Source organism: Prorops nasuta, unplaced genomic scaffold, assembly GCF_024137725.1.
Source record: "Prorops nasuta isolate Cenicafe-Biocafe unplaced genomic scaffold, Cenicafe_Pnas_1.2 PNAS00001, whole genome shotgun sequence".
NCBI lineage: Eukaryota > Metazoa > Arthropoda > Insecta > Hymenoptera > Bethylidae > Prorops > Prorops nasuta.
Window position 1 is genome coordinate 9986910 of NW_027116798.1, and position 13091 is coordinate 10000000.

General features: G+C 28.1%; 3 protein-coding genes across 3 annotated transcripts; 1 reads left to right on the forward strand and 2 right to left on the reverse strand.

Annotated features, from left to right (window-relative positions):
• The first annotated feature begins 2080 nt into the window (after positions 1-2080).
• LOC136785816 (myb/SANT-like DNA-binding domain-containing protein 3) lies at positions 2081-3655 on the forward strand. Its single transcript, XM_066747100.1, has 5 exons — positions 2081-2260; positions 2610-2823; positions 2987-3142; positions 3343-3577; positions 3634-3655. Exons 1-5 carry the CDS (start codon positions 2081-2083, stop codon positions 3653-3655), a joined length of 807 nt encoding a protein of 268 aa, XP_066603197.1.
• A 147-nt stretch (positions 3656-3802) lies between these two features.
• Positions 3803-5183, reverse strand: LOC136785824 (putative nuclease HARBI1). Its single transcript, XM_066747112.1, has 4 exons — positions 4872-5183; positions 4493-4789; positions 4184-4392; positions 3803-4121 (listed from the first exon to the last, which is right to left on the reverse strand). The coding sequence occupies exons 1-4, from the start codon at positions 5181-5183 to the stop codon at positions 3803-3805; spliced, it is 1137 nt and encodes a 378-aa protein (XP_066603209.1).
• A 1918-nt stretch (positions 5184-7101) lies between these two features.
• On the reverse strand, positions 7102-8284 carry LOC136785830 (uncharacterized). Its single transcript, XM_066747126.1, has 5 exons — positions 8015-8284; positions 7582-7923; positions 7432-7502; positions 7210-7293; positions 7102-7123 (listed from the first exon to the last, which is right to left on the reverse strand). Exons 1-5 carry the CDS (start codon positions 8183-8185, stop codon positions 7102-7104), a joined length of 690 nt encoding a protein of 229 aa, XP_066603223.1. The 5' UTR covers positions 8186-8284.
• Between the last annotated feature and the right edge of the window lie 4807 nt (positions 8285-13091).

Genomic DNA, 13091 nt, shown 5'->3' on the forward strand with positions numbered 1-13091 from the left:
AATGGAATTTACGATTCAAGAAAATATTGCTTCTTATTAATAATAAAAAAATTAATGATGTTTTTCATGCACAAATATCAAAAAGTAATATAAATTTTATGTAAAATAAATATTTGAATTTATTTTTATACATTATGTTACATAATAATAGGTTAGTATAAAACATATTTATTATACAAATTTATAACACAACATGATTTTATTTAAAGTTCGTCACTAAGAAGTATTTTAAATGAATTAACAAACAATGCAGATTGAGGTGCCACACTTTTGAATCTGAATGTACTACTGTTTTGGCAGGTCGCCATATTCACAAAGTTATGTAGAGTGACATACGCATTGTACAAAAATTTGGATAAAAAAAATTTGGAACAAAAGGGCCCCTACCAATCAAAGTTACGCCAAATTTTACTGTCATACTTGCAATCTGCATGTCAAAATATAATAAAATTAATTTATAAGAGGTTCAAAGTTTAAAAAATATTATCCCCCCCCCCCCTCCACATACAGGGGTTTTTCTCTAAGGGCCACTTTCACCAACGCATAGTTAACTTAACCCCAAGTTAAGTAGTAGTACCAACCTATGCAAACTAAAAAAATGGATTGGCAGCCATTAAAATTAACCTCATAATAAAACTTCAAGTGTGATAATCCTTTCGGTGACAGCGCCATATAGTACATTTTGCTAACTCCGTCACGTATCACACATCCTACAAAGTAAAAATAAGTTAGCCGGTATAAATTAATATTGGCTAATGATTTCAGTAATAATTTTAATTTATGTTAAATATTAAGTATATAAAAATTGTTACTTCAATACTTTCTTCTTAATTGGAGAAAGAACATTACTTCAGGTATTTTAATTTATTCATTATAATAAATTATACAAATTAAATAATTTACGCTAAAAATTTTGCATATATTGCAATGATTTTTGAACATTTAAGTGTTTTATATGGACAATCTCTTCACAGTTATACATATTTACAGACTTCTATAAGTTTGGCCTTAAAAGAGTGAATTATCTTCTGAATAATATATGTAATACTGTGAAAAATTAAACATTTATTACTGGGCAGAAGAGTTTGCAGGATTGAACTTTGATTAGTTAAAATATATTTTCCCCAATAACTGAAAATAGGTATACCGTTATTTATTTTATTGTTTTTGTTTGAAACTACTTAAAGGAATATACAACACTCAATATTATGGTTTATTTTAGATTTTAACAGCATGGATGATTTTGAGTTTTATGTAATCCAGCATTTATTTGACAATGAAAATGACGAGGATGATAATGTTCTTAAAATAAGGCATCGAAGATCACCTACAATTAGAAAACGATTTAATTACATTGAAATATATAATGATAAAGAATTTCAATTAAGATTTAGGTTATCTAAAAAGAATGTAATTATGATTTTACAAAAAATTATTCATAAGTGACACTATGACTCAGAGAGGTAACCGAATCTTTAATTAAAATAATACATATCATTAATAATGAAAACCTTTTTAGGAATAATCCAATTTCACCAATAATACAGCTGTTAATGATGTTACGGTTTGCAGCAACTGGATCATTTATATTAAGCATTGCAGACTTTTGTGGAATTAGCCAATCTAGTGGTCAAAGGATAATTCACAAAGTTTCTTTGTCGATTGCTGAGTTACACAAAGGGCGGTATCAATAAATCGAACTTAGACAAAATCTTAGCTTAGATTACTCTTAGCAAATGCTTAGGTAAAATTGGCTGGAGATTGTCATGAAGTTTATCCGTGATTTTAGACAGTTACGAAATCGACTGTTGTCGTGTCAGCTATCAGTTTGAAGTAAGGTTATGGCTATGTTGATTGGCACTGATTGAAGTAGATAAATGGCATGCTAAAGGAATTAACTCGTCTATTTATAAACGAAGTACATATAATTCGTTTGGTATGTATTAAAATTTATTGAAAATTTTTATAACAATTAGACTTGTATAATTTATAATTATCCCTATTGTAAGAAACCTAACCTAAACCAATTCCTGTTACTTAATTCCTTTGTAGAAAGTACTTTTTTGTTAATAAAACAAAAATGTCCAAACGATCTCCTCCGTATAGTCATTTGGAAAAAAGAGTATTTTTAGAAATATTAAAAAAATATAAAAATGTAATAGAATGCAAATCAGTTAGTGCTGTTAATTTAAGGGACAAAAACTTTGCATGGAAATCAATTACTGAAGAATATAATATTAATACGTTAATTGATTTGAAGGTAATCTTTAATACTATTTTCTGTTATTTTTTATGTCTACATTGCATTTATAAATTGACATTGCAAATTGCTCAAATTAAGTATAACAAATCTAGGGTCAGTTCCACCAACTATTTAATGAAGTTTTCTCTCGTTAAACTCTGGTTAAATAATAGTTATCGTTAAATAAACTATGCTATTTTAACCAAAGGTTAAGTTAACTCGGGTTAGTAGCAACGGTCCCTAGTGGACTTATGCCAAAAGAACGGAAAAATCTTAATTAAATTATAATGTTTTTTTAATGACAATAGCTATTAGTTATTGCTGTTTCCCTAAGTTATTTTTTCACATATTTTATAATTAATTTTAGAGAGATGTTCACCAACTAAAAAAATTTTGGCAGAATTTAAAGCAACAGACACGACATAATCTTTCTACTGAGAGACAATCAAGATACAGGACTGGAGGAGGCCCTGAAATGCCTGAAGTCTCAATTGATAGTGAAGTGTTAGATATATTGCCATCTTTGATGATAACTGCTCCAGTAATCGCATCTTCTAACTTTTCTAGCGAGCAATCATTAAGTGCGTATAATGAATAGTATATAAATTATCCTTAATAATACAAAAAAAATAATATCACTTTAGACGTATTGTATAGTCAGGATTTAATATCACATATAATTAATAGTATATATGAACTGTCTTAAACTACATATACTAACATACTAATTTTTTAATTGTTTAGATGTACAAGAGAAAGTTATTGAAACAGTTAAATCGAATGCAACTAAACAATTAAATACTGTAAACGTAGATGAATATTTTGAAAATAGTTTATTCGAAGCTGAAGAATTGGAAGCAGCAGAAACAAGAAGTGAAGTAATTCTACAGAACGAGCTTGGTAAAACGTTTCCAATAGTCTCTTCTAGTCTTTTATGAAATAGATGTTTCATATAATTTTATAAAGATACTGACATAAAATGTTAAGAGAGTGCATAAATAATAATAGTAAAATAAGATTCTTATGAATGTTTTTAACTTAAAATAAAAAGATTAATATCACATAAACCATAATATTCAATTTTACATCATTGTTTTCAGATTTTACGAGTTCTTCCGGAAATTTAAAAATACAAAAACTTAATAGAACCTTGTCTTTAAAAAAGAAAGAAATGCAAGTAGCAGAAATAAAAATAAATCATGAAAAAAAATTATGTAAAATGAAAGAAGAGAAAGAGCGTATCATTACTAAATTAATAACGGAAAAATTAGAAATAGAGATTGCTGAAGCCAAGGAAAAATTAAAACTGTCAAAATTTCTTGCAGAGAAAGAGATGTAAGTACAATAACTTTTAATGTGAGAATAACAAATCTATTATAAAAACATTTTAGGAAAAATGCATATTATGAATAAACTGGAATTGAATACTCGTCGTCTACTCCTTCATGAACTTTTTGCTTTATTTGGATGAAGCATTTTACTCCTAGAATCTTACGTGATGTAGGTTTTCATTTAAATCTCAGTGCTGCCGCATTATGAAAAAGGAAACTGTACATATAATTAATGAAATAAATTCATTACGACATTGTCCCTATATAAAAATCCGGCTCCTGCCATATCCGTATTTTCATTTTCATCATTCTCCATATAATCATCATTTTCAACAATATTATCATAATCATCATCATCAGTTTCTTCTTGAGGTAAAATATTGTCATAAATTAATGATAGATTGTGTAAAACTGCACAAGCTGTTATTACTGAAGTAGATGTAGACAATTTTAAAGTTAGACCTTTTGACAAACATGGAAATCTTCTTTTCCATATGCCAAATGTCCTTTCTACTACCATTCTGGTACGTGATTGTATCATATTATATCTGTAAAATATTTATATTAATATTAAAAGATTAGTCCAACATTTAACATAATTTAATATCACCTCTCTTGTTCATTTGATTCGGGATTTCTGAATGGGGTCAAAAGAAAAGGTAGAGCAGGATATCCTTTATCCCCTATTAGTATACCAGATATTTCTTGTTGTTGAAAACGATGAAATACTCTAGAATTTTTCAAAATTCTAGAATCATGATTACTTCCTGGCCATTCGGGAACAATATCTAAAAATTCTGTTCTTGGACCTACAACAGCCTTATATAGATATATTTATGAAATTAATATCAATAATTATAAACAATAAACACACACACACACACACATATATATATATATAGACATTACTTTGAAATACCTGTACATTTAAGGAATAGTAAGATTTTCGATTCCTATATACTTCAGCATGTTCTCGAAATTGTGTACCACTTAAACGTATGTGAGTACAATCGATTGCTCCAGTTACATTATCCAGTCCTATAGCACCTTCGCCAAAACCTAATTCTTTAAATAATTGAAAATTTTCTTCTATCTCTCTTTCGTTTGTAGGAAATTTGACATACTTTCTAAAGTACGTTGACAATAAATTAGTTACACGGAAAACGATGTAACTCACAGTAGACTGCTGTAAATTAACGAGGTCCGCGCTTACTCTCTAAAGTATTAAAACAAAAATTAAGTTAACTAAATAAATTCAGTTTTGAGTGTCAGTATTTTGTAAAATAAATTATTTTTACTTGAAAAGTATTAGTTGCGAAATATCTTAAAGTGATCAGTAACTGTATTACTGGTTCCACAGGTAATCCTCTTCTGTCAGGCTTTTTTAAATAATGCTCTATTAAAGGCAACAAACCATACATTGTGCTCTCTTTTGAAAATCTATATCTTAATTTAAAATTCCTCTCATCATAACTTTCAAAGGGATTTATAGCATCACGGAGGTAACGCTTATGACGCCGAATACTGCCACTGTATTCCTCATCAGACGATAAATCAGAAGAAGAAATAAGATTCAAATTAAATTCATTGATATAATTTATTTCTTCCATTTCTCACCTATGGTTAATTTCAATGTATTATTCATTCAATACTTATAATTATTTTAAATAACTTACAAATAAAAATTAACTTTTGATTTCACTACTCTTCATATGAATTCCATTCTTTCTGATCATTTATTTTTAGCAGTCCTCTATATTAAATTTTCTTCCAATAAAAATAAATTTGGTTTTCATTTTCTTCATTTTTCATTTTCTTTCAATATTCAATAAACTGTAAAGAAAAACATAGTTTTTAACATAAATATACTGTTACTGTATAATAATTAATACTTTGAATTACAGTTTAAATACTTATTTAAGATTTTGTCATTTTCTTTTTCAAATTACATTCTACATGTTACAAAAAGTAGCTTGAGCATCCTTTAAACTTCTTGTTGCTTTCATTTCAACCTTTTGTCTAAAATCACGGAGAGCTTGAACTTAAAACATAAATCCTCGCTGAGCAGTTGCTAAGACTAATCTAAGCTAAGATTTTGTCTAAGTTCGATTTATTGATACCGCCCAAAGAATATATTAAATTCCCTACTAACAATGATATGCTAATGAATAAAATTCAAAATTTTAATGTATCTGGGTTTATTCGTGTCATTGGCGCAATAGATTGCGTACATGTAAGAGTGAAATCATACGGTAATAAAAGTTGATATTCTAAATATATTTATATTCTTCATTTATTTAGAAAGTCCTAAATAACGTGTAGACATATACTAGAAGACGTTTATCTTATTGACTGTAATAAACATATATTTTGTATAAATTCTTTGAATAAAAATATTAATAGGAATTTAAGAATATTTCTTAACGAAAAATTGAAATCTGCAATTACGAATTATAAAGGGTCTTGACTATATACTTATACTGTGAACATAATTAATGTATACATAATACATATACATATTGATAAGATATTTTTTTTCAGGTGGCCAAGATAGTGAACTTTTTAGAAATAGAAAAGGTTTTTTTTCGATCAATGTACAAGCTATAGTAAATTCAAATTTACAGATTCTTGATTTAGTTGCACACTGGCCTGGGGCAACTCACGATGCAACCATATTTGACAATTCTCGCATAAAAACTAGATTTGAAAGCAACGAATTTGGTAACGGTGTTTTACTAGGAGATTCAGGGTATCCATGCCTATCTTATTTATTAACACCTTTGCTAGATCCACGGACACCAGCAGAGGTGTTATATAATGAATCACAAATACGTACTCGTTGTATGGTCGAAAGATGTTTCGGAGTAATGGGAAGAATGTTTCCTGTTTTAACAGTTGGTTCCCGATTCTGGACACCTCAAAAAACTCTACCATTAATAACTGCATGTGCGGTTTTATATAATGTAACAAGATTAACAAGTGAAGCAAATGATATTAACATTGAGGAATATTGTAATTTTGATAGAGTTTTAAATGAAGACCTACATGACAACGAAAGAGCATACCTTATTACAAATTATTTTGAAAGGTCAAATACTTCTTCTTTATATATCTTGATAAATTTCAAATTTTCCTTATATTATTTGATTTTCCATTTTATATGGTTAATTTATATAATATTTTTCTTTAATTTTCAGACTATTATGAAAACTATTAAGAAAAAAGAGCTCAAATAAATCCTCAGAAATTTGATTGCAGGGTGCAAATGGATTGGATTTGCAGGAAAAATGTTATTCTCACAATCAACACTGTGTATATGTTCTTTTACACTTTTATGACATTGATAACATTAATCCGATATATAATTTCACTTATAAAAGCGTGAATAGTATACAACTTTTTTGTAAGTTTAACAATTTGTTTTATTATCTCTCTTATTTATAGAGCAAGTAAAACAGAAATATATTTTATAAATAAACAAAACTATAAGAGAAAGATTTTACTAATTGCTACATTTTAATTATTTATTTAATATGAAAACACTTTTAAACTATAATATAACACATTATAATCTCTTTTTCATTTGTGATTATACATTTCTCAATACAGGAAATGTTTTAGTCAACTCAGACAAACTTTTCTTCTAAGGCGAATAAATAATAATTAAACTGCCTATAATTAAATTTTTTACTAAAAATATCAATGAAATTATCCTTACATCTTTAATAAAAGAAAGTCTTGTTATAACCTCAGTCTTCGTTTATACCTTTTTAAAGTAAATAATAAAATATTATAAACAGTAACATTTTTTAACTTATGGATTCTATTAAAATCTTCATGCTGAAAGAATGTGCTCACGTTGAGCCCATAGAGTCACAATCTTCTGGTACAAACTTAGCAGGTCTCAGATCTTTTTCAATATATTCCGACTAAAATATATAAATTAATAATTAAATAAATATTTTGCCTAAAGGACTTTAAATTTAATATATTGTAAATTATTCTTACTGGACCATTTTGATGTTTATCTTGCTTATTCATTTGAGATTCCAGTAATTTAATTTTTAATTCTTCTCTCTTCAATTGAGCTTCCATCATTTTTTGCTCCATTAATGCTTTCTGAGTCATATGTTTTTTCATTATATTAGTTAGTTCCAATTTACTCAACAGTAGATTTTTTTCAATTTCTTTGCTATTTTTTGCTTTTTTAGTACGTAAATTTACACTGATGTTTGACTGTTTCAATACAGTGCCACTTCTAGCGTTATCTAATGGTGAAGTTAGGGGTTTTCGTAATTGGCTAGGGTTCCAGTTATTCCAAGTTTCGATTTCTTCATTATTAATTAAGTACTTTAAAGTAAAAACAGCAATATAAATATACAAAAATTATGTCCATAATTTAATAAGATAATATATATTACAATCATGACATTTTACTTACTTCAAACACAGGTTTACAAGGATCGTCAGGGTCATCTGGGCTATCCATATTGACAGTTTCATTAGTTATTGACAACGGATCAATTGAATTTAAATCAGAATCTAGTTCGTAATTAATACCAGTCATTGACGTACCTATAATTTCATGAACTTTCTCAGAAACTATATCCATCTTTACACTGCAAGACCCACCACCTGCAGAAACATTAAATCAAATCTTCATTTTAATTATTTCTAAACGAAAATAAATTTGTTATTTAATTAATGAAAATTTAACTACTTACCTGTTAAATATGTTTCTCTCTTTAAACTTGCATATTTTTTCCTGGAAATCTTCTTTAAATTATTCCATAAATTCCTTAGACATTTTAGTGTTCTATGCTCAAAACCTCTTATATTCTTACATTCTTTTTCTATCATCTTCCAAGCTTTATCTTTTTCTCGTAAACCATATTTATCAGTTTCTTTGCTTTCTATTATACTGGAATATTTTTTCAATATTCTTAAAAATAAAAGTTTTTCGTCAATACTATAGTTCTCAGATCTTCTGGATTTTTGGTTACTCATTTTAAATATTTAATGAGGATAAACTTGTCCACCTAGTAACAAGTATATACATATGTATTGTTTTTCACAGTATTTCACATATATTATTCAGAAGATAATTCACTCTTTTAAGGCCAATTTATAGAAGTCTGTAAACATCTATAACTGTGAAGAGATTGTCCCTACAAAAAACTTAAATGTTCAAAAATCGTTGCAATATATACAAAATTTTTAGCGTAAATTATTTAATTTGTATAATTTATTATAATGAATAAATTAAAATACCTGAAGTAATGTTCTTTCTCCAATTAAGAAGAAAGTATTGAAGTAACAATTTTTATATACTTAATATTTAACATAAATTAAAATTATTACTGAAATCATTAGCCAATATTAATTTATACCGGCTAACTTATTTTTACTTTGTAGGATGTGTGTGATACGTGACGGAGTTAGCAAAATGTACTATATGGCGCTGTCACCGAAAGGATTATCATACTTGAAGTTTTATTATGAGGTTAATTTTAATGGCTGCCAATCCATTTTTTTAGTTTGCATAGGTTGGTACTACTACTTAACTTGGGGTTAAGTTAACTACGCGTTGGTGAAAGTGGCCCTAACAGCGGAACATAGGATTGTGTTATTTAACTATAGCAATGAAGCACTTACTATACATTATTATAATTAATAAAAGCGTAGATAGTTAGAATTTAATGGTTATTTTAGTTTAATCGATTTTATTATTCATTATAAATGTCATTTTACTCAATTAATCTTGGTTACTACGTTTAATATTTAAATTAAATGGAAAACAGTAATTTGACTATGATAAAATTTACTATAGTCAAATAACACGAAATCTCCTATGTTCCGCTGTTAGAGAAAAACCCTGTATTGATTATATTGCAATACTATTTACATAATCTATTAAACATTCAAGTGGAAGATAATAATAAATATATAATTAAAAATATTTATTTGTACATTATCTTCGTGATACATTATTAAATTTTTTAGATGATAAATCTTGGCTAAACAATTTATATGTAACCATAAATGGTGAAGTATTATATAAAGGAAAGCGTAAAATGAAGGATCCAATAGCGAAAAACATTTCATTCAAAAAATATAGGAAAAGCTTAGATTCTTACAAGAAACAGAAGAAAGGTAAACTGATATTTTTTATATAAATAGTAAAAGTAATATAATGTATGAGATTGAAGTTAGTCCAGAATTTACAGCCCCGAAATTCGCCATCGGTTTACCTAAAATTAACGTGACACCCGGTATATATCGCACACTAAAAATTTTAACCAAATGCTTTTGTGAAAATATAGTAAATTTCCATATATAGGTTGGTGGTACTAGCTAAGGATTTATGTAACTGGTGGTACTGCTGCTAACATTTCCGTTTTTTCTTCTTCTTCCCGTAGCAGTGGCGCAGTGGAAGCATGCTACTAGAAATAACACAAGTATTTTATAATTATTTTGTTATAAAAGATAATATGTATTAAAAGTGGAATATATAAAGGTGGATTAAACTAAGTATTGGTGTATTTTCTTAACATGGTAGCAGAAAGTGGTTTCGTATCTGAAAAAAATTAAGAAAGCTTGTTTGGAAAATTAACGTTATTCAAAATGGAGGATGATCTGCGGATTCCAATATTTAACGGCAAGGACTATGACTGCTGGAAAAGAAGAATTTTGATGATTCTAAGGCTAAAAAAGTGTGATGAGGTTATTAAAAGAGAAAGAGATGCACAAGTGTCTGAAAATGTATGGTTGGAAAAGGATTTGAAAGCCATGAATTATATATATAATGGCATTTCAAACGACCAACTACAATTTGTGAAGAATGAGGAAACTGCTCGTGGAATTATACAAAAATTTGATGCAATGTACTTGAAGGAATCAACAGCACTGCAAATATGTCTACGAAATAAGCTGGAGAAATTAAAGCTGAAAGATTTTAATGAATCAAGTACCTTTTTTACCGAATTTGAAAAATTAATAAATGAATTAAGAAGTGCTGGAGCAAATATAAACGAAAAAGAACAGCTAAGCTACATGATCAAAATGCTACCAAGTTCTCTTAGTTATATTGGAGACTTAGTAGATGTTGTAAAAAAATCTGAGCAGACCGTAGAATATGTGAAGAATAAAATTATAATGCATGAATTAAAAAACAAAGAAGAAGAATGTAAAAGCAATTCTAATGTATTTAAAGTAGAGAAGAAGCAAAATATAAAATGCTTTAAGTGTGGGAAGTATGGTCATTTTAAGACCCAGTGCAGATCACGAAACACTACACAAGAAGGAAGAACAGAAAAATCATGGAACTATGGGTTATAACAGCGAGGAGGTGGTCATCAATATCAGCAACATAATCAACAAAGAAGAGGAATAAAACAATGGAATAATAATCGAAATAATGAAAGAAGTCAAGTTTATGGTAGAAGATCGGATCAACAACAGTGGAACAGGAATGAGCAATATGAAGGTCATCAAAGCTATCAACAACAGTCCAATGATAATGGTATGAGTGGATTTAGAGCGGAATTAATAAGTAAATCTATAATAAATAAACCATGCGTAGAGGTAAATAACTGCGAAGGATCAATTGAATGGCTATTGGACAGTGGCTGTTCGGACCATATTGTCAATAATGATAAATATTTTAATGAATGTATTGATCTCAAAGAGTCTGTAAATGTAAAAGTTGGCGATGGTCGTTATTTAAAAGCAACTAAGATAGGTAGTATTATTCATAGTTTTCAAGTTTATGGTCAAATGAAAACGAATAAAATGTCAAATGTGTATTATGTAAAAGAGATGGATAAAAACTTGATAAGTTATGGTAAAGTAACTAAATACAATAAAATAGTATCTATAGGAGATAAGTCAAAAATATATGATAAAACTGGAGAAATAATAGCAATAGCTTACAAAGAAAACAATATATACCGTATAAAAAGCTTATTATTGAATAGTGAAACAAATGTATCTATTAAAAGTAGTATGACTCTCAAAGAAAAATTACATAGAACATTAGGTCATGTAAATTTTAATTATTTAAGTAAAATGTGTGAGAAGGGCATGCTTGAAGGTTTACCAGTTAAATTAGAAAGTGATTATTACAAGTGTGGCATTTGCATAGAAAATAAAATGCATAAAGTACCTTTTGAAAATAATAGACAAAGAGCAAAAGAAACTCTTGAATTAATACACACTGATCTAAATGGTCCACATAGTACAACAGGAGTAAATGGGGAAAAATACTTTTTAACGTTCATTGATGACTATAGCAAAGTTTCTCAGGTTCATGTTATAAAGTCAAAAAATGAAGTATATGAATGCTTCGTAAATTACGTAAATTTGATTGAAAATAAGATTGGGAAGAAAATTAAAAGAATTAGATGTGACAATGGCACTGAATATATGAATAAGAATATTTATAATTTTATTAGAAATAAAGGTATAGCTTTAGAACCATGTCCGCCTTATGTACATGAATTGAATGGTACTGCTGATAAATATAATAGAGATATTATATATATATGGACATGTCAAGATGTTTACTTGCTGAAGCCAAAATACATGTTAGTTTCTGGCCGGAAATAGTTAAAACGGCAGCATATTTAAAAAATCGTATTATATCAAATTCTGTAGAAAAAGAAAAAACCCCTTTTGAAATTATGTTCGGTACAAAACCAAGTATGAAAAATTTGCGTATTTATGGAAGTAGGGTTTTTGTAAAAGTGCCTGAAGAAAAACGAAAGTCTAAATGGGATAAAAAGGCAGACTTAGGAATTTTAATAGGGTATGAGAATGTCGGATATAGAGTTTTAATTGATAAAAAAATTGTAATAGCCAGGAACGTAGATATAATTGAAGATGGCGTCAATTTTATTGATACAAAGCTAGATGATAAACTAAGGAGTAACATGAGGGTTAGGTTAAGTGAATCAGAAAATGAAGATGCAAATCAAAGCGAAGACGAGTATGAAAGTTTAAACGAATCCGTTGATGAACAAACTACAACTGTACCAAAGCGAAAATCCTCCAGGCAGTCAAAGAAGCCAATTAGATTCAATGATGATAATTTTGTCTATAATAATTTAGTATATGTGAATTATGTAAGTGCACAAAATCCAACGTGCTTTAGGGATGCCATTAATAGTGAAGAATCAAAACAGTGGGTAAACGCAATGGATAGAGAAATAGATTGTTTAAATAAAAATAATACGTGGACATATGTAGAAAGACCAATCGAAGAAAAGATATTAGATTTAAAATGGGTATTCACTAAGAAAAATGATAATATATATAAAGCTAGGTTAGTAGTAAGAGGTTATCAACAAAATGATGTTATAGATGACGTTTACTCTCCTGTTGCAAGACTACAAACTTTAAAAATTTTATTAACATTGTGTTGCCAAAAGGATCTATATATAGAGCAAATGGACGTAGTAACAGCCTTCTTAAATGGCTACATAAAATCAAGGGTATATGTAAAACAACCTGAAGGTTAT